This window comes from Podarcis muralis, chromosome 1, assembly GCF_964188315.1.
Source record: "Podarcis muralis chromosome 1, rPodMur119.hap1.1, whole genome shotgun sequence".
Classification (NCBI taxonomy): Eukaryota; Metazoa; Chordata; class Lepidosauria; order Squamata; family Lacertidae; genus Podarcis; species Podarcis muralis.
In genome coordinates this window covers 52,729,053-52,754,558 of record NC_135655.1, presented here as the reverse complement: position 1 = coordinate 52,754,558, position 25,506 = coordinate 52,729,053, and the positions used below count along the sequence as shown (strand labels likewise).

Genomic DNA, 25,506 nt, shown 5'->3' with positions numbered 1-25,506 from the left:
TGTGCCTGAGTCAATATATTCTCTTGATTGTACAACCTGAGGGAATAGTAATTTTAACAATGTATCAAAGATGACTTGTGATTTGGAGGCGGGGGATATTTTTAAAGAAAATATGCCAGTGTGTGTACGTTCTGTTCTACTCATGGAAAATTTTACTGTGGGTTCTAGCAGCTCTACTCTGATTCTTAAAACAAAAAACAACACATAAGCAAACACAAAATTACACTGAATCTTCTAAAAATATCAACTCTTCCAGCATCTGGTGGGTTTCAGCAAATAATATTATTATGTATAGATGCTGCATCTTTTTTTTTTAGAAGCAGATGTTTTTATTCTACAGGTGAGAAAATGGAGAGTCTTGAACATGGTGTACCATATAAGGCTCAGGTGGCAGCTCATCTGGCATTATATCCCAGGGTTGGAGGTTAGAAATTATCATCATCATCACCATCAACTTTTAAACAACTGTCTTCATGTGATGTGCACTGCAGATAATATTAAACTGTTAAACACAAAAACAGCAAATACATTTAAAACTAAACTAAAACCATACAAAGTAGATACAAGGTAGATGGACCTTTCTTTCTGCTAGCTGATGTTTGGTGTAGCAAGGTACTGCTGTAATCCTTTCACAAACCCTGTAAAATAGGCCAGTATCCCATTACAGCAGGGGTGGTGACCCTGTGGCCTTAGCCATGGGATATGATGGGAATTGGTGGCGAACATTAAATGGAGAGCCATCATTTCACCGCTCCTACATTACAGGTATGGAGCTGTGGGTTGAGAGGCAGTAGCTTGTCAAAGGGCCACCTCACCTGACTACTAAACTAACATTTGAACCTGGGATTTGGGGCACATACCTCATTTTTTTTAACCAGTGTACGATACTCACAGTCACTGCAGCTTTGCACTTCCAAACATGGGTATGTAATCTATAGTGTTAATGTGATTCTAACTTCCCTTCCCCACCGATTCACAATCAACACTAGAAATGAATTAACCTCAAAAGGAAACACACGAATTAAAGCCCATTTAGTTTATTTTTAAATCAACATTCTCTGATACTTAACAGTATTGAAGTTGGTGGGACATAATTTAAATCCAAGGGTTTGTTTTTTTGTTTGTTTGTTTTGCTTGCCTGTACTTTGCTCAAGGATAAAAGTTGATCAGAGGATGAGAAAAGCAAGGCCAATTGAGGAAACAGAAATATAGAGGGGGGTATATGTGATTTGTGTATTTTTCAAAGCCTGCACGGTCTTGGACATAGCAATCGTCCCTTTTCAAACAATAGTTTCTGTGTTCCTTTAGACTCATTTCATTAAAAGAAAATGTAACCTAGTGCCACAGACATGTATGTTATTTAGTTCAGTTAAACTGCAGAAGTCTCGTTTTCTAAGGAGCTGAGAAAAATAAGAAAATACAAATAATTGCTAGAACTCAACTTGAGAAAGCGGGGGCAGAGATGGTTTTCCTTCACCTTTTTATTGGGACTGCAAACTATACTGACATTCCCTCAGCACTCTGAATCTCCTCGCCACAGCATGTTAAGCTGAGCTATATACATTGGAGGGGGTAGGATTCTGTTTTCCCAAAAGCTATAATTTATACACGCATTTGGAGCATTCATTACTGTAGTTTTGAAGCATGCTTGAAATCTGAGGTAGTCCAGTTATGTTCTCCTTGAGAGTAGATCAGAAGCTACAATAGACTGAATCCTACTCAATGCCACAGAAAGCACGAACCAAGATGGCTGCCCTTTATGGCCCAAAGCACTAGCTAACCAAGCCATCAGCCCACCAGTATTTATGATTGGTGTGTTGCTCTCAGCCTACCTCAAGTCTGAAGCTATTTGGAATCTCTTGCCTTTTCTGTGTAATTTCAGTTCTGAACTCACCACTGTTTTACAGTCCTACATCTGCTGAGCTTCAGGATTCCACCGCCTGCCAGGTTCTTGTGGCGGTGGCTGTGAAGGAAAAGTTGTGTTTCTCATTAAGGGGATAACAAATGGCAACATCTGAGACAATTAGCTGAAATGGAGCAGTGATGGTGGTGGCTGAGGCGTAATCCACTGGAGGAAACGCAGCACAGCCCTGATAGGTATTCCCAGCAGAAATTCCAGCAGGCTTTCTGAGAAGGGATTCTGAATGGAGAGAGGCCCCCTCTTCGCCAGCTTCATTTTCCGGAGTTGGTTCCAATAATTCCTCTCCGAATGTCCTTGACTTTATCCTCGTTCGCCTTGATTGTCAGTTTACTTGAAGAAAGAAGGAGTTAAGAAACACTTAACTCATTCACCACCTAACTTCTGTCAGACCATTTTTATAGTTCTTGGTAAGTTGAGACATCAGTGGTGGTAGATTACCTTAAGAATACACGAGAGAAAGGGGGCAATCTACAAAACCAGTGAACATTTGTAATGCAGTGAGAAATGGTAATTTTAAACTTGATTGATGGGCCCCTGATCCTGAACTATGCCTATTTAATTTTAGTAACTGGCCATGTTTTATTTATTTATTTTGTTCTTGCAAACAAACGCTGACATAAGAAATGCAGAATCTCAGTTTCTGGTTGCCCTTCGTATCAATTTAAATAATATAGCACCTTGATTCCTTGCTTGGAGCGATGGCACCGCCACACTACATGCACAATGGATAGAGCCTGAAATGTTAACATTTGAACATTCCCAACAGAGATCCTATTGGGGATCATTAAGATCTCAAAAGTACGGCTCCTTGTTTAGAGCTACATCTGAAGTTGGATCTTCCAGTGCAAATGCTCAGACTGGCAAATAAAGTGAAAATTCTGTGAGCAATGTGGGAGATGAAATTGTAATGGCTTTTATGTGGGTCTGCAGAAAACAGGAGTCTGAGCTGCAAATATCTGTGGTTTCTAGAAGTTTAAAGTCAAATGTGCTTCCCATCATTTATACAGAATTCCGGATTACTTTAATTACCTATGTATAAAATAACTAGAACTTATAGTTACTATATTCTGTACTTCTTTGTAGGTGATACATCAACATTCATAGAACCCTCCTTTAGTTATCTGCACTCACGTGGACTTTTTAATGCTATGGCTTTTTACTTTGATATAGTGCCTCTGTTGTGAAAAGTGCAGGTGTTTGAAAAACTGACACCTTTCCTTTTAAGATGCACACGCACTGGAGCTAAATATAATCCTAAAAGATGTAAAGCCTAGAAGGGCACAAAGAGGCTAATGGCCTGAGCCTGTCTGCCTCATCAGTAACTTTCAATCTAAAGATAAATAGCTGGCAATAGATGGAAGAGGAAGGATACAACCAACAAATTCTTATTTGTCTTGGATTAAAAGTAACACCTTGACACCTGGTTTCCATATGGCCATAAAGAGATGCCTTTCCCACTTTCTCATAAGCAGCAATGATTGTTCTGTATTATTAAAAGATTAGACCACTCATCTTTGAAAGGAAAATGTAAAGAAGAAAAAGCTGAACTAGTAGCTTATTAAACATTACTTTTCCATGATGAAATTTCACACCTAAATGGGTTTAGCCTATTAAACAGCTCTCAAATCTTCTAGCCATAAAATTCAACAGCTGTGTGGACTCTTTGTATTCTGCAGTCAGTGTCCCGACCTGGCCAGCTCCTTCCCTGTATGTAATGAGAAAATAACCCAGAAGCCTTTAGGGTTTCTCTTTTTGATATACATCCTGATCCATTTCCCCTTGCCACCTCTCCCTCCTGCTCTGCAATTATAGGTGGATTCAGATGACCTGCCTGTCCCTGCAGTCAATGTATTCTTATTTTTTGTATGAACAAACATAAATTGAGCAGGATACATTTCACACCCCTTCGCTATGCTCACCCAATAAATTTGAAGACGTTGTTCAAAGCAAGTCTATGGAATAAAGTACAGGAGAACTGCTTTGAGTTACTATGCTGTTTAAACACATCTCTATGTAAAAAGAACCCAAGAATGCTCTATCCTTTACAGGGTTTTGCAGGAATGGGAGAAACAGAAAGACCTTCAAGCAATGCAATGTGGAGCTGGTTCCTCCACAAGTGGCAGCCCTAGACTGGGCAGTACAGTGGCCTATTCTAAGAATGGCACAGCTCAGCTCAGCGAACTCTTAAGTCAGCTACCATGTGAGGGGCAAGGGTGTGAAGGAAAACATGTTACACAATCTCGTGTAAGTTCAGGAACTACCTGGTCCCATTGCCAGATATTTGCTTCCTTTGTGCTTTTAGATTTTGCTGGAAGCCACCCAGAGTGGTTGAGGCAACCCAGTCAGGTGACATATTACTATTAATAGTAGTAGTAGTAGTAAGCCCAAGTTTGAACACATCCTCCATCGTGATCTCCAAGCTGCACCAAGCTTACTCTCAGTACCACCATCTATTTGCCATACCCCTACTATGTAGAGAAGCATTCCTGCTGGCTGTCCTGTAACTTGTGGGAGAGGGGTTATTGGTTTGTTTATGTGTGTTTTCATTGTGTATCTTTATGCTTTGGCCACCATGTGATCTTCAGGTGAAGGACAGTATCCAAACTGAACAACAACCACCACCACCACAACAACAACAACAGAAAATGGGTGTAGCTCAATGGTAAAGCATTTGCTTGCATTCAGATGGTCCATGGTTCAATCCTAAGCATCTCCAGAACTTCCATGTCACTAAACAATATGGCTCCTCCCATAACTGTTTTCTATAAATGGCCTTGAAGGTTGGAGTGGAACCACTGGGGTACAGTACCCCTACCCCCAATCCTCACCTCTCAGAGCCTTCCCAGAAGGATACAGGTCAACTATATCAAAAGCCACTGAGAGATCGAGAATGAGCAGATTGGCATTCTCTTTTGCCCAACAAATGACACCAACCAGCATGAGCTCACAGTGGAAACCCAAAGGAAAACATATGTCAAAATTGGTAATTTGTGGCGCTTCTCAAGTGAGCATCTGTTGAATAGAAACCTAGATCACTTTTGGGTTCTGATCACAGACTGATCCCTTAATAAGTTATATGGAACCACTCCCAACTTAATTTCCCATGTGCACATGCACTTCAAAATGCAAACCTATGAGCACCAATGCTGCATCAAAATCATCCTCTACTTTTCTCCTGCTTTCGGGTCTTTGGTCCATCTACCAGCAGCCTCTCAACTCACTGGATGTCTCATGTTTTGCCTGCAGGATGTTCCCGTCACTGCCTCTTGGCTGCCAAGAATCTCTAGAGGCAGTGAGGCTGTGCGCTGCCACCTGTTGTTAATCTAGCCTTGTTTAATCCATTCTGCTCTGTGTCAGCAGTTCAAAAGGGCACTGTTAGTATTTTTTGCCAACTTCAATTAACGTGAGATTTTGGAGGCCCCCCTCCGATCGCATTTCATCTGCCATGAGTCAGGCACAAAATAGACAGATTTCAGTTAGAAGCAGAGAAGAGATGGTTATGGCAACAAAGAAGAAGAAAAATAATACTTATTTGGATCTCTTCTGCCTGTGCTCTGGGTGTTTGTCTGTCTTTTCCCAGCAACTTACTTTCTGTTTGAATATTGTTTGTAGCTCTAAGGGATTTCGTTTCTCTCCCACCCTCAACTCTAGGGAGAGAAAAGTCTTAAGTGCAATACCTTACAACAGCAGCAGCAACAACAGCAACAGAAAAAACAAGATGCAAAGTAGTTTGTTCTTTTTTAATATTACAATGTAATGAATTTGCAGTACATATCTGTATAGGCAGTAAAATTGTATGGCACAACCTCACACTGCAATTTTTGTGGGCATTTTTTTTCCATTCCATTATTTTATTCTTGAACATTTTTGAATGTATATTTTCATATATTCTGCCCCAGGCCATAAAGCTAAAGGGAAAAAAAGTTGCATTTATACAAGGTTACAATATCTTACAACAATAATATTGACTGAGGTTTGTTTTCTTGCGATCTTTCTCCCATTCTCGCTTTCAAACACTGCACACCCAAAAAAATCTGATATATTATTATACATTGAAAACTGTCCTTCAACATCAGTAGTATAAAAGTCCTAGCGCTATCTATGTTCATGGAAGGAGTACTGGTTTGGGTAATACATTACCCGGATTTGCGGGAAAGGGTCACAACTGGTGTGTGGGGAGGGGGGGAAGTCACACTTTGGTTTCCCTGCACTACCATCCATGAAGTTGAAAGCAATCAAAAGCTTTCATCTGTTCAGCCTAACTCTGCCCCAGTTCCCATTTGGGCTTTTTTTTTCTTTTTTTAATTCCAAGTGTTTGCTTTTTTGCTATGTCAGTCAAAGCAGCAAAATAAACATGGAGTTCTCAGCGGCTGTGTCTGCCTGATCATTTTTCAACCATTTCCAGGAAGCTACCTTTTTCACTGTTGTTTGTTTTCAGAGTGTTTTACAACGTACTGTGAAAACTTAGCATACACCAAGACAAGGAATAACCATCCAAAAGAAGAAGAAAGACATAGGAATATCCTGCCGCCCTCACGCCAAATGCTCATATAGATTAAATTCTGTTGCTCTGGCCAGCAGATAATGTTACCATGGGAAGGAGAGCAAGCCAATGCTCCATCAAAACAGCCCTCTTGACCATGGTGGTATTCAGGGTACTGGATTTGTCCCTAGAACATCTAATTGTTGACCCCAGAAAGCCTCCTGAGTTCATTTATGTCCAACACAGAGTAAAACCAGGCAGAGCACTCTTGTGGAGGGCTGGCATTAATGGAATTCTCTTGCTTGGGATACATTTTTTGTTAGAACTACAAGCTATGTTAGACTCTAGACTGCCGCTAAAATGGCAGCCCTGTGTTGGCTTTTCCTGCGATGGCCATGTCATTTCCATGCCTACATCCCAGTCTCAGCCAATGAGGCAGAGCAGTGGCAAAGATGTGTCTCAACATAAGTGGCAGGAGGGAAAAGGGCTTGGCAGAGTGCTGCTGGTTTTGGCAGCAGCTCCATTTCAGAGCACAATGTTTTATTTTGTCCTTAGGGGTGAGTTTACTTAGTCAACGAATGTGTACATGTTGCATTGAACAGTTCAGTGCATGGTCCACAGTACTCCTCCAATTATCCTGAAATGTCTTCTGAAGGATCTGCTGAGGTACAGTCTAGATATAAACTGAACCGTTCATACACAAAGCCACGTTGAAGTTGACATCAGCATGTGACCAGCAGACTTCAAGCAAACCTAGTCTTAGGCAAAGTACACTTGAAATACATTTCTTGTGCACACAGACTTCACACACCACACTCTTGTACACTACTGCATGCATGTATGGTCTGCAGTGCGCAGCTAGAGTTGGCCATCTTGCTGTTCTAATGCAACAAAATAATGGCACGTTGCTCACCTATAGGAGTCACCACATTGACTTTGGGGTGGAGCCCAAACTTTTAGCCCTACCCTGGCATTGTGTCTTTTCCCTGAGACACCTGCACGTCGTGCACCGTTTCTTGTAGAGTAACCCCAACATGCTTGGCTTGGTTGTGCAAGTGCCTTTACATGTGAACAGGAGTTTGCATGTTTGGGTTTCGCCACAGGCAGCCATATGCATGATGTCAGGGCTAAAAAGCCTGGCTCTGCTACGAAGCACATTTGGTAACGTGCTGCACATGAATAACTCGTGAATAGGACTTATACATACAGCAATGTACCCCTCAAAGTTAGCGTCCAGCAATATGACCATTTTTGGAGCTGCAGATTTCACGCTGAAAGCTAAGGCAGCAGCTAAAGAGGAGGAAGAGGAGGAGGAGGAGGAGGAGGAGGAGGAGGAGGAGGAGGAGGAGAATAAAGAGTTCTCCCCCACCCTAGCTTCCCAACTAAAAGCTGAAATCACATTGGGCAGAATGCTAGTCATGAGAGATCCTATCCTCCACCCAAGAGATGGCAAACTTAGCTGTTTATACAATAAACATACTTGCACAGGCAGCACACACACTCACAATATATTCTCCTAGGTATGCACACTTAGGAACACAAAAACATGGTTAAGCATGGATAATATTACTTATGCATTCACGCACACATTAAGTGATAGCCAGCATTTGTCATCATCAGAATGGCTCCAGTGATTTCAGATCTGTTCTGGACATGACCAATGTTGGATGTTGCACATTATTTCTTGCATGAGAGTTCCAGGTACAACTCGATGCACACGAAAGCTCATACCAATAACAAACTTAGTTGGTCTCTAAGGTGCTACTGGGAGGAATTTTTTATTTTGTTTCAGGTACCCTTTCAGTTAGACTGACCACGGGCAGGCCAACGCCATTCAGAGGAGTGAACACTATCAATGCCAGAAAAGTGTGTGTGGGACCTTGATTTCATAGCTTTAAAAGGTGGCGAGGGGCAAATGAGAGCACTTATCCCTGATAAGTTGTTTGTGCCACAACAAATGCAACATTGTTATGTATTTGTTGTTGGGGGAACACAGGTGTCATTTCTGAAAGTTGTACTTTTACTGATGGGTGTTGTGTTTTCCGAGCCCTTGATGCACAAGGCATGATCCAAACACAGCGGAAACACTTTGTATGTCCTAGTGATGTCCTTAGCATTTTCACTAAAATCAACATGAAAACCCATTTTTTTATCTCTGCAGGTAGAGTATCAATCCTTGTAAGGCTTATTGTAAAATGTGGGTCTGGAATTATCACAGGCATGTATTGGACAGTGCACGTGGCATCATCACTATAGACAAATAAGAGAAGTTACATACATACACCTGAAAAAAGAGAGTGGGGGGGTATTGGATCTTTTTAGTCTGTGCCACTGGCACACTTATGTCTGCAACAGTTAAATGTGTAGAACTAGTAAAATTGCTAGAGGGATAGATGATCATGTGGAATGATCACATGGTGGTGAGGGAACATATGGCTTCCCCATCTCTAAATGGAGGCCCTGCTTCATTTACCTCTGCTCCACAAATAGGATAGTTCCAATTCCCCCCCCCCCCCATTCAGATTTTCCAGTAACTTTTCCTCCTGAGAACCCATGTGCACTGAAGACCAAGAAGCCTTGTGGTCGATGAGCTGACTTTTTTGTAAGAATTCCTGCCGGCATCCTTCCCATTCCAGGCCAGAGTGTGTGCAAATGCTTGTGATTCCACAGCCACATGTGAGACAGAAGGCAGGTGTGTGCTTTGTGTCCCAGGCATCACTGAAGGGGGTCTTGCTTTTGTGACGAGGCCCGAATGAAATCTCTGTGCCTGTATAGCAGCTGCTCACTGGCAGAAGGGAAACCAGTAGCTACCAAACCCAGTAAACACCCTCTTAAAAACCAGTCAGGTGGTTTAAACCTCCTTCTTTCTCTTCTCTGATGGATATGTAGCTCTGTGCTTAAGAAACCACAAAACCTAAACACTGTTTAAAAATCAGCTTATTCATAGCTGAGTTGGGCGGAATCTCAGCTGACTCGATCCAAATCTTCTTTGATCAATCTATAAGGAAAACAACCACAGGGGAACTGGGAAGTTGCCACCATCCTGATGAATGGGAGTGACGAGGTGGGTCCATGTCTGCTAAAAGCTTTGAGCTGAAAGCAAGAGCATTTCCAACCAAAGAAACAAGCTCTAGCTTTATTCCTCCAGTACATGGCACGGGCAATCTTCATGTGGTGGTTTAAGTCAGTACAAATGGAAGGGGACACCAGGAAGACTGTTTTTTGAGCTAGGCTGCGGATTGCGGAATTGTGAATACTGTTTAAAGAAGGCACTTGTTCTGGTTATCATGGAGATCTATCTTCTCTTATTAGTCAGAAGCCTGTGACCGTAATAATATAGGAAGGGAAAACCATGTTCTTTGGCCTTCTGTAGAACTAGCCATGTCACCTGGGCAAGAAGACAGGAGAAGGATTTTCTCTTTCTTGTAGACCACACTCTTGTCGCACTCTTGCTCTTTATTCAGGCCAGTAGTCAGAACCTTGTTTTGGACTGAATTATTGATGGTAGCAGCTCTCACAGCTTTATTTCTTTCCTCAGCTCTAAAGCAGGGCAAAAGATGGAAGAGGGTGGGCCATGGATCCTACTTTATGTTGATTTTCTTCCTTTATTTTCCTACATTTCCATGCTGCCCATGCAACAAAGTTCGCTGGACGGCACGCAAACAGTCACTTATTTGAAGGACTGTCAGGATGTGGTCCTATCTCTGTTTTAGAGACAAGGAGTCCTAAGGCTGTTTTAGAGACAAGGAGTCCTAAGGAGAGAGTGAGCAGGGGCATCCAAGTTGCCCATCCACAGGCAGCTCCTGGGTGGCAGACCCAGCAGACACGCCGGCCACTTGGTCAGTCTTCCCCACTATGGTTAGATGCACTGCATTTCTATGGGGAAACCCAGCCAGATGGGCAGGGTATAAATAATAAAGTTATTGTTAAAATTATTATTATTATTATTTCAATTATAGTTTCTACGTTGCATTATAAATTAGCGCACGCAAATGTTACGCAAATCCGTGCCCATTTTTGTCCTCTGTTTTGGTGATAGATTTTTATCATACTTGGCAATAGGTACACAGTCCCCCTACAAGGATGCAGGCCCCACTACTACAGGAGATGGCACAAATATCGTTGCTTTGAGTTGTGCCGTTCTCATAGCCCTTGGTTTGCTGCTTGGATCAACCCAGATTCCTGTGTGGTAGGGTTGCCAGAGCACAACATGGAGATTGCCTGGGACCTTTATTATCCTTGCCAAATCGAGAGGGGCCTTGGCTTCTCTTGTTCCTTTCACGCTGTGCTCCACCCCTGCCTGCTGTGTGGCAGTCCTGTTCACTACATACAGCAGATGTCAGGAAAATGGGAGACAAGACTGCGGCTGCTTCTTTTTACCCAGTGCAGTTGCCAAGGCAACCTCTGGGTCGCAGCCTGGCATCTACAGGTATTCTGTGAGTTGAATCAGCGTACCCTACACTCAGCACACACATGCATGCACACACAAACACCAGTCTGGCACTCGTCAACTAAAGCAACCACATTATTCTGGCATTATAGGTATCATAGAACTGCCCATAGAATGAGAATAAATGGTACTGGAAATGTGCAGAGCACTCAACTGGGAAGTGTGGCTTGAAGCTTTTGTGTTTTAAAGAGAAAGACAAATCCGGTGTCAGAGAAAGCAGGGGAGACAAAGTGTCCTTTTTCATTGGCAAGTCAGGACAATGACAGCATTCGGGAAACATGCCATGTGAACACACACACACACACACAAAATTTTGTCTGGTGCTTTAAACACACCCATTATTTCCTTCCACACACCTGTTTGTTGGGGACAACAACAACAAAATCCCCTGCATGTTTAAAACACTCCAAATACGGCAACGCACGTAATGCTATTATACCTAGGATAGCTAAAAGTGCTGCATTCAGATCTCTGAGTAGGGCACTGGCTGCCTCGGGTCCAAGAGTGGATGGATTGGTTCGATCGTCCCTGTTTGCTCGGTCAGTGTCTGGAGGGCAACAGCTGCACCTTGTCATGTCGCCCACGATATGGCAGCGCTGTGCTCCTTGGCTTTCATCCGCAGGGCCGCGATGCTGGAGGACTTGCGGTCGGGCTCGCCGTTCAGCTCGTAGCCGTTGATGCCGGGGCTGATGGCTGCGCCGCCGAAGAGGCTCCCCATGTGAGTCTGTCCCACGTGGCTGCCGGGACCAGAGACGCTCAGGAATTCGGAGACCCCTCCGGTTGTGTGGGGATGGGTGTGGGGAGACATGCAGGAAGGCACTGAGTCACAAGGCACGACGCAGGCAGGGACGGGGGAGGCAGCACCGTTGTTGCCAATCCAGGATGGATTCTGGATCTGAGATGGGGGAGAAGGAAGGAAAAAATCAGTAAATGAGCACTGGTTTATCCATTGGTTCTCAAAGTGGAAAAGATGTTGTGGACAGGGAGAGGTTGTCCGAGTATTAAGGTGTTCTGTATTGAATCAAGCCAATTCCTTCTCAAAGTAGTGTTGGCATCTGGGAAGAGCACATGTCTCTCATTACATTGATTGATGGTGCTGGTGGCCCTTGGTGCTCTTGTTTTCTTCTTCTTGAGGTTTTCACATCCTTGAGATTATTTATTATTATTATTATTATTTTCAGATCATAAATTGGCCACCTCATGCCCATTTTCACATCTCATATGCTCTATCCACTGTGCTATTCTGTTTTGGAAAAAGCCAAGGAATAGAAAACCCTGCGCTTGAAGACACTGTTGATTAGTTCCTATTGAAATTCTGTCATTCAGTCATGAAAGGCAAAGAGCCTTGATCAAAAAAGAGGGGTGGGAACCCTTAGAAAACTCAGCCTTCTGATGAATTGTCTGTCTAGCCCAGGACTTACCTGTCCTCACCGACAGCAGCTCTGCCAGTTTGGGCAGGTGATCCTGGGCTAGGCAGTTCTTAAATCGAGGCATTTCTGGGAATTGTGTCCGGGGCATTCTGCAATTAAATACACTCTGTCTCTGAGCTTCCCCCTTTTGCTTAGTGTGAGAGAGAAAAATTGAAATGACAACAACAAGCACATTATCTAGGATTATCTAGGATGCTGAAACCAAAACGATCCTACCAAAGCAGAGAGCGAAGAATGACTTTTACCAGCAGGAGGCCCCTGGGAGGTGGGGAGGGGAGGTGTGTTGGGGGGAGAATGTGAGATGAAAGAATGCAACAGGAGAGGATCCAGATGGAAAGTAGGAAAATGCCTGTCTCTGAAAGGCCTGCATTCCACAGCCTTCCAGCGCCATTCAGCTCTGGCTCCAAGCCTGACCTTTTACCTCCAGCAGACTACATCTCTGTGGCAGGTATAGCGGGGGAGACGAGGCCGTAACATTCGGAGGTGATGAAAGCAGGGGACGCAAGATAGCCAGAGTAAAAATGCCATCGTTTAAATTTATGGTTCTGCCACATTTTGAATATCATGAATATCATGTCTGGTTGACCCCCATCTCGAAGAAGGATCATCATGGAGCTAGGGAAAGTACAGAAAGGGGCAACTGAAAGCCTGGAGATCCTTCCCAACCTAAAGCATCTTTCGTTATGCAGTGGGAGGAGATGAGCAAGGGCAAGATGAGCAACCTTGTCTGTTTCCAACAAGTGGGAGGGGGGAGAATTTCCCTTGGACCCCAGGATGTAAAGCGGAAAAGTTTAACTCGTTCTTCTTCTGACACTTTCCTTCCTGGGCATATGCCTGTTTGCTCTGAAGGAACTCAATGGGGCTTACTCCCCCCAAAATGTGCACAGAATTACAAATGGATGGCAGATTTTACAAGCCACTTCCAAATTTCTCCAGGTTATACAGGCAACAAAGTACATGCTACACATTTATTTCCTATCTTTGAAATGTGAGGGTAAGTTTCACAGCTGTTACAGAGGCAAAGGTTTGTAACACCGTATCAGTTCCTTGAACCTTGAATCACTTGTCTCATCCTACCATATCCCAACTGACTAAAGGCAGGGCCTTAGGGTGGTATTCAACACTGACTCTGGGCAGACCTGATGAAATTAATGGACCTGACTGAGTCATGTTCATTAATTTCATTAATGAGTAAAGCTTAGTTGAATGCCACCCTTAATGTTAAAGAGACAGGTGTGCTGGTGGCAGACACTCACCTGGGCATAGTTCTCTGCTCGAGTTAGTAAGGGCAGCTCATAGGCTGTGGAGAAGTGGGTGCGGACCTGCTGCATTTGACCAAACCGCTCTCGCTTCCTCCATTTTGCCCGTCTGTTCTGAAACCAAACCTGAGAAGAAAAGCACAGGTTGAAAAGCACTTCAGGAAAGGAAGGAAGGGGAGAGGAACTCAGTACATCTACTGCATCTGGAGATGAACAATTGCCTCCTCCAGGCCACCCCAAGTTGTAAGCAGTTTGAAAAATAGAATTCTGCTTGTGTTGTCATTGTATACCCATCCCATATTTTAGACCTTCCTAAAATGGCAACGTTGATATCAGTGCTATTACCTTCTGTGTAGTAGCTGAACGTTGCTGGCCAAGAAGCAGGCTGAGAGAGTCTTTTAATATGGAACCTAAATCCCACATTTGGGTGCTTATCTCAGCAGAATCACACATAGGTGCTTTCATTTGAGCTATATTTGTATTGTACGTTGCTCACAAATAACTGCTCATGAACCTTTGGTTAATTTGAACACCAACATAATTACAGTGGTACCTCGGTTTACGAACTTAATCCGTTCCAGAAGTCCATTCTTAAACCAAAGCCATTCTTAAACTGAGGTGCACTTTCCCTAATGAGGCCTCCCGCTGCCAGTGTCCTTCCACTGTTCGGATTCTGTTCGTCTCCTGGGGCAAAGTTCGCTAACTGGAACAGCTACTTCTGGTTTTGTGGAATTTGTTCACCGAATAGCTCATTAACAGGCTGTTCGTAGACCGAGGTACCACTGTATATTGAACAAAATTAGCTGTTCCTCTCTCTTCTGGTCCATTTTTCTGGTATGAGAGCTTCATGCTCTTAAAGTGACAGGTAATCATCCTACATTGTATCTCTATATCAGGGCACAATGACATTTGAGTTTTCAGAGAGCTACCTTACCATATCCTTCCTATTTATTCTGCACATTTCTAAGAGCAGGTGTAGCAGAATGCCAAGCTACAAATTGGGAACGACCCCGGTTCAAATCTGATCTCTGTCACCAATTCACTAAGGCAAGCCATGTTCTCTCAGCCTCAGTCTGCCCATAGGCTTGGACCATGCAAGGCCCAAACAGACCTGGCCAGTGCCACTTGCAAGGCTGACCCAAGGCATTGTGCTGCCTTAGATGGATTCCGAGTCCCTCTAACTTTTCTGAGCATACAAACGGAAGATGCTGTGCTATCTGTTTGTTTCTCCACCAGTTATTTCACCAGCTTTCTTAATCTGCCTACTGTGAGGAGAAACAGCTCTGAAAGTCCACCAACACATACCCTTTTGGGCCCCACTGATATCAGAGCCCCAAAGTCCTGTCAGGTCAGGTTGCTGGAGGTTTCCATTATGGCAGCGGCGGGGGGGGGGGGGAGTCCAGAACAGAATATCTTTATCCAGTGCAGGAGCTTCATCACTGACATGGGAGAGGAAGAACCAATATATCCCAATGTGCCTGGGACACTCTTCCAGAACTATAGGGTTATTCACTTATCCACTTACCTAGAAGCAAGTCCCATTGAACTCACGCCTAAGCCTGACTTCCAAATACATATCTATAGAATTGTCCTGTTAAGCTCTTTATTCTTATATCACAAAGAGATGGGACATATACTGAATGTGCAATGATTTGGTGAAAGGCAGAATTATAAATTTAATGACAACAACAACAACAACACAGTGGTACCTTGGTTTACGAACTTAATCCGTTCCGGAAGTCTGTACTTAAACCAAAACTGTTCTTAAACCGAGGCACGCTTTCCCTAATGAGGCCTCTTGCCGCCGGTGCCCTTCCACCGTTCGAATTCTGTTCTTAGACCGAGGTAAAGTTCTCAAATCAAAAGACTATTTCTGGTTTTGTGGAGTTTGTAAATCAAATCGTTCTTAAACTGGACTGTTCTTAAACTGAGGTACCCCTGTACTTTAAACATATTTAGCCCATAGCAGCTGTAACCTGTCACTGATACAGTCTAGAAAAAGCCTGCTATTAACACAACTTGTAACTTGGTTGCTTGTGGAGGTGCCAAACAAGGCTAATTTATTTAAAATTATTGAATTTTATATTTACAGTGAGATGCATGGCCAACACAAGGAAATGCATAGATTAATCTGATTCACTATGGGTCCAATGCTTCACTGTCTTCTTCTTTCCTCCAATGGGAGTTTTGAAGCTTTGTTCATACTTTTGAAGCTCAAACAAAATCTTAATACTAATCTTGTAATACAGCACCAAACAGCAGGGTTCTACAACATATGCAAGACAAAATTAAAACAACTAGAATTGAGGAGAGGTGGGGGGGGGGGAGAGATGGGAACTGTTTTACAAGGTAAAGTTTAAAAAAAGATGTACCCAAAGTATAAATGGTGCATTTAACTAAGCAAGATTTGGTCACAACTCACAGGGGAACAACTATGAGTCCAGAGATATCAAAGTGCTATGGGCATGATGTGAGACAACCAACTAAGGCTGTGTAAACCTTCCTGTTGACTCAGCATCCAGTGCGCTCCCATTGCTGGTTTGGGCAGAGGCGGTTTTAGGGTAGTACAACTAGCACCACAACAAAGTTGCAGAATGGAGAGCGGGAGGTGAGAAGGCGCCAAATTTTAGCATCGCACAGGGCACCACTGAAATTTGAGAGCCCAAAGGCCACCACTGGTTTGAGAAGCGGTGCACATATACTGGCCATAATCCAGATATATTCTGTATCTATCCTGTCATTCCTTAGGAAACACTGCATTTTTATGTGCTTTCTGCTCAAACCAGTTTCAATCCAAATTGAGAAAAACAGTGACCTATCTGCATTTTAAGTCAGTAATATTCACATAATTCCAGTCACTAAAAAGTGATTAAAAGGTGTCTGATCTGTGGATGAACTTCAGAAACCTAGTTATCTATTCAGTCCTCAATTATTATTTTTTCTTGGAAGATCTTAAAGTTCAATATTCTATTCTAAAAAGACAGTGATGCTGCCATAATAGTAAATCAGCAGTACACTGTCACACACAAAAAGACAAAACTATCAACAATTAAAGCAGAATCACAATCAGTTGCCATTGTTTTTGCCTGTTTATGCAAACTGACTATGGTTAATTTTAAAATTTTTTGCTATGTTTTAAATGGCTCATGTATCCACCATGCAGTTCTACTCTTTTGCAAGGGATGATACAGTTATTAACCAAATCTTTAAAATAAATTTCTTCCTTTCTTAAAATATAATAATCAGGAACTAGAATATTGTGCTTTCCAAAGGAACATTTCTACAAACTGGTTTACATTAACTGTATTTGGCTGACCTGTGTCCTTCATCTATTCCCTTAAATAAAACTGCAAGGAGGATTGAACAGCATAGCAAAGAGGTAAAATTATCTAAAGGGGGCTCACAACTGAATTGACTGTACCTACAGCTGCTTGCTGGGGTGTCATCTGCTTGCATTTATACAAATGCATTCATGTTTTGCCACAGTTTAAATGTGTTTAATTGAATTTTTATCGTCATTTTGTGTGTGTGTGTGTGTGTGTAGTCACTCACTAAGCCTCTCAAGAAGGAGGAGAGCAAAAGTGGATGGCAATATTCTTCCCTCTCTGTCTACCCCTCTCCTTAAAGTCTGACTTCCCTTGTAAACTGCAGGAGTCAGTCTTGCCAGCATCTCACTTTGATCTCCAATAGGAGATTTCTCTCTGTCTGCTTAGGCCTGGCAAGGAGATTCTCAGTGACCTGGAGGTTTCCTCCCCATGTGGCTCCAGGATGGTTTGTATCTCATCCAAGCAGCAGCAGCAGCAGAAGCAAAGCAATCACTCATTTATGTGAAATGACTGAAACCGTGTCTGCATGGGCGTCTGCCAGCTGCAGCCTTTGGAGTTATTTTTGCTGACCTGCAATCTGCAAAAAAAATGACAATCCCCAGCGGTGCAGTTAGGTAATTTTAGACTCTGGCCTTAACGGTCTTACAGGGTGAACCCTTTTTTAGATGGTTATGTGTATTAACTTCGCTGACTTCAAGATGTAGGAAGGCAGCCCTGTTGCTTTTGAGGGGCCTTGCAGCACATTCCCTGGGGTTCTGACCCAAAGTCCTGACTTACTGGTACCACTGAGGCAATCCCTACAGGGAACCACAGAGAGGCTGCAGAGCCATAGTGTGTGCATGTTAGGTGAGGGGAGAAGAGACATCATTGTTGACATACCACTTGCACTCAGGTAGTGAGAATACAGCATTGCAACCGGGTATATTCATCACCCTCACAGTCTTGTTTTGCCTTCCCCACATGCTGATATGACCCCTCCCAAAAGCAGCCCAGCTGGCAGCCAGTCACAGGCTTGGTCAGCCGACGTATCTTTGATCTGCAGATGCCGAGTCCACAGGGTGACCCTGCTGTGCGAAGAGGAGTGGGTAGCAGGTAGAGAGGGTGCCATAAGCTGCTAGCAGAACATATGCTCCGCACATGTGTCCATCCCCAGACACGGCAAACGCATTTCTTTCTGTCATGGTGAAGCATTCGCTATGCTGCTCGTGAATATGGATGATGTGCAACGTGCAACTGTTCTAGAGCGTCTAGGAGTGCCCCTGGGCAAGGAGAAACCTTGACAGATGATTTCTAAGGGGAGGGTTTTGCTGGCAACGTGTGTCGGAGCCCAGAAATCAAAGCCATTTTCATACGGGCAGGTTAAAGCCTTCAGAGGAATGAAGCTGACCCTACGCTGATGAATTAATTGAGTTGAGAGGGAACCAAGATACTGTTTTACATTTCTGAAGGGGCAGGCATTTCAGGAGCCGGCATTTTGACTAACAAACTCCTGAGAAAGTAGAAGAGGGGTGCATTCAGGGCCCTGCTCAGCAAAATGAGCAGGAGGGACCCTAAGCGGGGCTGTGGGCTCACCACATTTTGAAGTTGGTGAATTGTGGCACTTCAAGAGGACTCCCCTTGAAAGACCAGAGTCTCAAATAGCTGAGGCATCCGGTTCTGCCTCCCTGCCAGGAACAGCCTCCCTCCAGCTTGCTGCTACTGCTGGGACCAGCTGATCTTCAAGGATTTGAAAGCATATGCCCCACACTTGTTGTTATGTACTGAGTTGAATAGGATCCAAAATGCAGCAGTCTGATTGGTCCTAGAACAATAGGATCCAAAATGTAGCAGTCTGATTGGTCCTAGAACAATGCAGCAGTATGATTGGTCTGCAGGAGCCACCCAATCCAGCTACAGATGGAAGTGAATCCACAACCTGATTGGCCTACAGGAGAATTCCGGAATTAGCCAATCACGTGCAGCCCATTGTGTAAATAATGTATATAAAGCAGATACTTTGAGGGGACATTCATTCCTCCTCACCACTATGAGCTGAATAAAGAGCATGAAATCCACTCTCGACTCAGAGTATATTTCACTTGTCTTAAAGTGTGCAAATACTTTTATGTAAAATGGCTGTGTCTGCAGGGAGGAGGAGAAACAGCCAGCACATTAGGCCCAATTATTCAGGTTTATGAACTACAGTAAAATTTGATAACTTGTTTTTTGCTGCATTTTGGGGCTTGTTTGTCTGTAACTTGGTTTTTGTTTCTTTTAAGTCTACACATCTCAGGAAATGTGCAATAAAGGAATCCAGTCTTCCCAGTAGCCTCTAATTCCTTGGTATGGTGAATCTAGTATGCCCCTTTGGCATGGGCTGTGCTATGTCAAGTGGAAGCAAACTGGGTGTGATCCTCAGAGGACTCAAGGTCATGACATGTGGCCGATGGCATCATTAAGCATTTGCCAATGCCCTGAGGCCATCAGATTAGAGGCCTGACCTATGATTAAATTTACAGATCAGGCTGGGTAGAGCACACCCATCCTTTGTGCTAAAGTCAGCAAAGGCTGGTGCATGGTGGCAAATGGGAGTGCTGCTCCACCAGCCTCAATCTGCCCTCAGTCAACCCCAAGCTGGCTGCCTTCTTACAGACAACCAATCAGGGGTTGACCCAGCCTGTCAACTGGCCCCATCTATTAGTTGGTCTCCCTGCCATCCACCCTTCCAGCCACAATGGCCACCAGTGGGACTAGGAGTGAATATCAGGACCAGCAGAAGAGCATCACTCATGCCCTTTTGGGCTTCGACTTGTACAGTGGTACCTCAGGTTAAGTACTTAATTTGTTCCGGAGGTCCATTCTTAACCTGAAACTGTTCTTAACCTGAAGCACCACTTTAGCTAATGGGGCCTCCTGCTGCTGCGACGCCGCCGGAGTACGATTTCTGTTCTCATCCTGAAGCCATGTTCTTAACCCAAGGTACTATTTCTGGGTTAGCGGAGTCTGTAACCTGAAGCGTCTGTAACCTGAGGTACCACTGTACATTGGTTTCCTGATGCTCCAACAGTGAAACTCTATGCTCCTCATCCTCAAATCCCTTCTCTTTTTGCTTATTCATGCTTCATCCTTTATTGCTAGGGCATGCCATTTTATCATGAACCAAACTGGGTTATTGTTAAATAGCAGGGGATAACAGAACAAGAATTAATACTACTACTACTACTAGATTTCTGCTTCTAAATGTTTTAAGAACTAAGCAGTAGCTGATATGCAGATATGAACTCATTAAAATTGTCCACAGTTGAGCAATTGTACCAAACTAAAAACACCCACAACATCTGGGTGGATTATATTTTTTTTTAAAAAAAAACCTTAACTGGAACCATTTGAGACGAGTGTGGTGGGATCCCTACTACCTCTTGGCTCCAGAAAAAGCTTTAAAACATGATATAATGAAATGCAAATGTTCGCAAATTGTGTACAAATGCTCAGATTAAAAGATTACAACACTTACTACTGAGAGAGATATCCTAATCACTATGATTTCTAGGGTGATATTTTTAGACAACCTAAGCTATTCCTCTCTTCTATTACTTCAATCCTTAAAAAAAAAAAACACCCCAAAACACCACTCTTCAGTTCTTTATTTTCCAGAATACATGAGACTGACTTCCGTGTGGTTGAGAGATGGAGTGCAAAAAGACCCCAGAAGGATTCTAACACAAAAGGCTGAAAGCTGTGTTGCCTCTGCACCATTTTGATAACCAAAATGTTTGATGTCTTAGTATGTTTCGATATATGCTGTGAGCCACCCAGAGTGGCTCGGGAAACGCAGCCAGATGGGTAGAGTATAAATATTATTTTGGTGCTGGTGTTTAATACAAATGTATGAAGTCCAATTTCTTCCACCAGAAAGCAATGGATCTTCAAGCATGCAGTGTTGGTAGCACTCCCTTCTATTGCTAAAGGCCCTTTCAGTTTACACCTCTTCTATCTTTGCTTCACAGGAAACAGACTGGAAAGCTCTGTGCTGTTGTATCACATATGCTCAGTCAGTCACGATGTCTATCTCCTGCTGCATTCAAGGGTCAGTGTTTGCCACACTTGCATACCATCCAACGCTTTGAAGCCAAAATCTGGGAAGCCATTTTCCTGGACGCCATCTCTCCGTTTTTAATCATGAGAGCATGGTGGCCATTTTGGTTGTCGTGATCTCACATGATTTTGTGCTGCAGCCCCCCCCCAAGTGCTTTTTTTGGGCACAGTGCCCAAAAACTTGTGTTTTGAGGCACAGCATAAGATCAGCACCCCCAAAAGTGATTTTTTCTGAGGGAAATCTTACTGCAAAATCGTGTGAGATCACAGCAACCAAAATGGCCACCATACTCTTGCCAGGTATGCACCTGGGGGTTGTTTGGGATGGGCCTTTTCTGCTGAATCATGAATCGTCTCCTCCTCCTCTCATTTTCAAAACATTCTTAAATTGTTATTTTTCTTACAGGCATATTACTGGGAATATTACAACTCCCCTCAGACTTAACCAGCACAGCGAACGATCAGGGAGTGATAGCGAGTTCTGGAGGGCCACAGGCTACCCTTCCATGCTGTGGACACAGATCTGCAAATGCTAAAGAAATTCAAATTCTGCATCAAGAAAATATGGCCAGGATTCTGTGCACCTTCTGCACCAGTGTGGAAGTGGGGCGTAGACACAGCTTTGCCCATCAAGAATTGGTAATATTTGACCAATAAACAAACCTATGCAACAGTAGTACCAAGCTACTGGGTATATACTGCCTCAAATTGTGGTAACCATGGTTTGTAGTTGGACAATAGCCATGCAGCTGCCCATCATCAGCACACTTGAAAGCTGCGCAGATCAGGGTGGGGTGCTTGATAATGAGTGCCAAAAAATGCAACAGTTGTAATCAAATATTAAATGTTATGCACACCAAGACCTGCATGGATCCAACTCCGCATGGTCTGAATGAAAATCACAGCATGAAAAAGTCATATTAAGGCACAGATGGCTGAAAAGATTTTGGGGCCTGAGACAAAAAACAAATGATAGCAAAAATATAATACTACTACAACAAGACAAAAACCCGCACAGTGGCATTTTGATGCCCTTTAATGGTGCACCAAAACCTGCCATGTAAGATGTGCTACCTACATCCTTGTCAACAGTAGGATTGGCTCTGTCTGAATGGGCTCCACAAATGGGACTTGCAAAAAAGGTTGCCAGATGGAGTGAGCTCCTGTTCAGTGTGGCAGTAGCTAGCCAGGATCTTCCAGATTCCATTCTACCCCCTAGGTTTTACAGCCCTCCCCGACCCAAGTCAGTCAGCATTCTGCTGTCACTGCCTCACTGAGCATGGTCATTGCGCTCTTTTGGGGTGCCCCACCTCTAGTTTTTCTACACTTCTTATTAATTTTCATTTAAGTTTTCATTTAAGACTTGGGGTTCCCCCATACCTCCTGAGGCCTCCCTCTTGTACACAGACAGTGCCATTTGGGCTACATAAGGATCCACACTTGAAGATTGTGTTTTTGGTATCCCTAGGATATAAATCGGTTGCACTGATTTTAGAAGGGGTTTCAATCTGGACTCTTGCTGTGCCTGTATACAGCTGTAGGTCTGGACTCTCATTCACAGCATATCCCTAGCATCCACCGCCGGTTCTCATAGCTACCCACCCACATGCCCCGCTTCAGTTGTCTGTCTCTTTCTCATGATCCCTGTCTCTTGCTCATCCTCTCCACAACCTCTCTCTCACACACAACCACCTCCCCCTCTTCATTGTCTGTTTCACTCCCCGCTCAAGCCTTCCTTATTTCTTATGAAGGGCCATGAGCGCTTCTCTCGGCAGCTTGCTTGAATGTAGGAACAGAGCCAGAATTCATCTTTAAGCGCTGAAACTGGACACCATTTTATCAGTGGCCTGGAATGGGAAATTGGAGCCTGGGATGAGAGAGCTGAATAACTTGAGCTTGTTTTCATTTCATGTTTAATTTCCTGCAGGCTTAGCTCAGCCTTTCCGCTTCTTCCACCAGCCTCCCAGGGTTTTATGGGAGAAAAGGGATCAAGATATATTACTTCTCGCTTTGCTTTTTGTTGTGTTTTGTTTTTTCTTCACCCAGGCGGTGATTTTGCTACAGCAAAGTTTTGACATTTCCACCTTGCTTTCAAGACCCCGCCACATCACAGGGTCACCCATGGAAAAGATTTTCATTAACAAGCGAGCACTCAGGGGACAGACGGACGTTTCTTGGCACTCAGCACGGTGGAAGGAGGCAAGTTTGTAAGCTAGGCAACAGGCTGCCAGTAAGAAACCACCAACTGGGAGAAAGCAACTGGAAGCAACGCTGGGTGGATGTTCCTGTGCTACGTGGAAGCAGAGATGCTGGATCCCTTTTCTGTCCTCAGGGACCAATTAAGCTCCTTAAACTGAATCAGACCTACACTGATTGGCAGCAGCTTTCCAAGGTCTCTGACAAACTCTGTGGCAATGCTTACTACAGGAGCATTTAACTCAAGATGCTGGTGATCACATGGGGGGCTTCTGAATACAATGCATAAACTCTTTCCCTGAGCTTTGCCCCTTCCCTAAAGAAGTATTGTGAATGGATGTCTATGATCGCTTCCCTTTTCGACTGGCACTCAAGTCAACTTAAACATTCAGTATAGAGCAGGCCCATTCCACATAACACAGGGCAGCAAATCTGAGCTTGCTCCTAATTGTCCTCTTGGCAGGGAGCCACAGTCAATCCTTGCTTGCCTGATCAGCATACCTGTGTAATACATAAGCTTGCAATGGCCCGTCCTCTCCCAGCTCCTGCTCAGCATGCTGCTCAGGTGAGGTGGGCAGGTGGGACAGGGAGCACCTCCAGTCAGGGCAGCAGCTGCAGAGGTGCATCCCTAAAAAAAAAATTTGTGCCTGAGGCAATAGCTCCCCCCACACACACACTATGCTTCTGGCTGCAGCCACCACACCATTCTACCTGAGTCCCCTAATCTAGCCTGCTCTTTGCTCCCCCAGCTAGCCTGTTGCCCTTGGGTATGGTAAAGGACCTTTTAATTAAAGAACCTTTTAATGAGGGTGAAAGAGGAGAGCGCAAAATATCGCCTGAAGCTCAACATCAAAAAAACGAAGATCATGGCCACTGGGCCCATCACCTCCTGGCAAATAGAAGGGGAAGAATTGGAGGCAGTGAGAGATTTTACTTTCTTGGGCTCCATGATCACTGCAGATGGTGACAGCAGTCACGAAATTAAAAGACGCCTGCTCCTTGGGAGAAAGGCGATGGCAAACCTAGACAGCATCTTAAAAAGCAGAGACATCACCTTGCCAACAAAGGTCCGTATAGTTAAAGCCATGGTTTTCCCAGTAGTGATGTATGGAAGTGAGAGCTGGACCATAAAGAAGGCTGATTGCCGAAGAATTGATGCTTTTGAATTATGGTGCCGGAGGAGACTCTTGAGAGTCCCATGGACTGCAAGAAGATCAAACGTATCAGCCCTGAGTGCTCACTGGAAGGACAGATCGTGAAGCTGAGGCTCCAATACAGTACTTTGGCCACCTCATGAGAAGAGAAAAGACCCTGATGTTGGGAAAGATGGAGGGCACAAGGAGAAGGGGACAACAGAGGACGAGATGGTTGGACAGTGTTCTCGAAGCTACAAACATGAGTCTGACCAAACTGCGGGAGACAGTGGAAGACAGGAGTGCCTGGCGTGCTGTGGTCCATGGGGTCACGAAGAGTCGGACACGACTAAACGACTAAACAACAACAATGGTAAAGGATGCTCTTCTATCACCTGTGTCAAAGTAAGATTCATCTTCCAGTCTGGTTGGATTCTGTATGTGGAATGCGGGGGAAGAAATTTTGGACTTTGCCTCAGGCAGCCCAAAAAATGCCTTGAGCCAGCCCTGGAGCTCAGTATAATTTCTGCTGACTGGTAGTGGCTTTCTAGGCCTTCAGACAGGGCACCTTCCCATCTCTACCGAGAGATGCCAGGGATTGAACCTGGAACCTTCTGAATAAGCAGGTGAGAAGGAACAATTGGGAGTCTGCTTTAAAGGCCTGATTGTTCCTTTGTGTCCTGTCCCACAACTGATGTCACCTCAGGTGTGGTTTAGGAAAAGTGGCTTCATGGAACAAATCAGGACCCCTGTTGGGCCTAATTAGGCTCACAGTCCAGAGATGTCTCACCTCAGCTCTACATGTTCCTGGACTACAATTCCCACTCTCCCTGAGCATTGAACCCGGCTGGCTAATGGGAGTTGAAGTTCAATAACATCTGGAGGGCCACGTTCCCCCTTCCTGCTTCACTGCTTTGAGAGGAGCTTCTTTTGTAGAAAGTGTTTGTGTGTACAGAGCAAGAGGTGCAAGGCCTACATGCAAACGTTACGGGGCAATTTTTTCTTTATTGCCTTTAGACACCAGCTGTGGAGATTAAAATCCAAAGCAGTCGGAAAAGTGGCCTCTTTCAGCACCTGGAAGGGAGCCAAGCTGCAAGGAGGTGGGGGAAAGCCTCATAACTGAAAGCTCTGCAGGGTTTACTGCAGACAGAACCCACAAAGTTGTAATTGCTCTCTGGGTGAGCTCTTCTCCAGGTGCCTGGCTTCTGCTCAGGTATCTTACTACTCAAGTGTG

At 44.1% G+C, this 25,506-nt stretch overlaps 1 protein-coding gene across 1 annotated transcript in view; it reads right to left on the bottom strand.

The window, feature by feature from the left end:
* Window positions 1–11,061: 11,061 nt before the first annotated feature.
* The window catches only part of ALX4 (ALX homeobox 4), a 67,345-nt gene continuing 52,900 nt past the window's right edge, over window positions 11,062–25,506 (bottom strand). The window contains exons 3-4 of the mRNA XM_028727633.2: window positions 13,541–13,669; window positions 11,062–11,749 (exon numbers count right to left, since the gene is read on the bottom strand). Coding sequence (XP_028583466.2) covers window positions 11,426–11,749; window positions 13,541–13,669 — 453 coding nt within the window. The 3' untranslated portion in view covers window positions 11,062–11,425. The remainder of the gene's footprint in view (window positions 11,750–13,540; window positions 13,670–25,506) is intronic.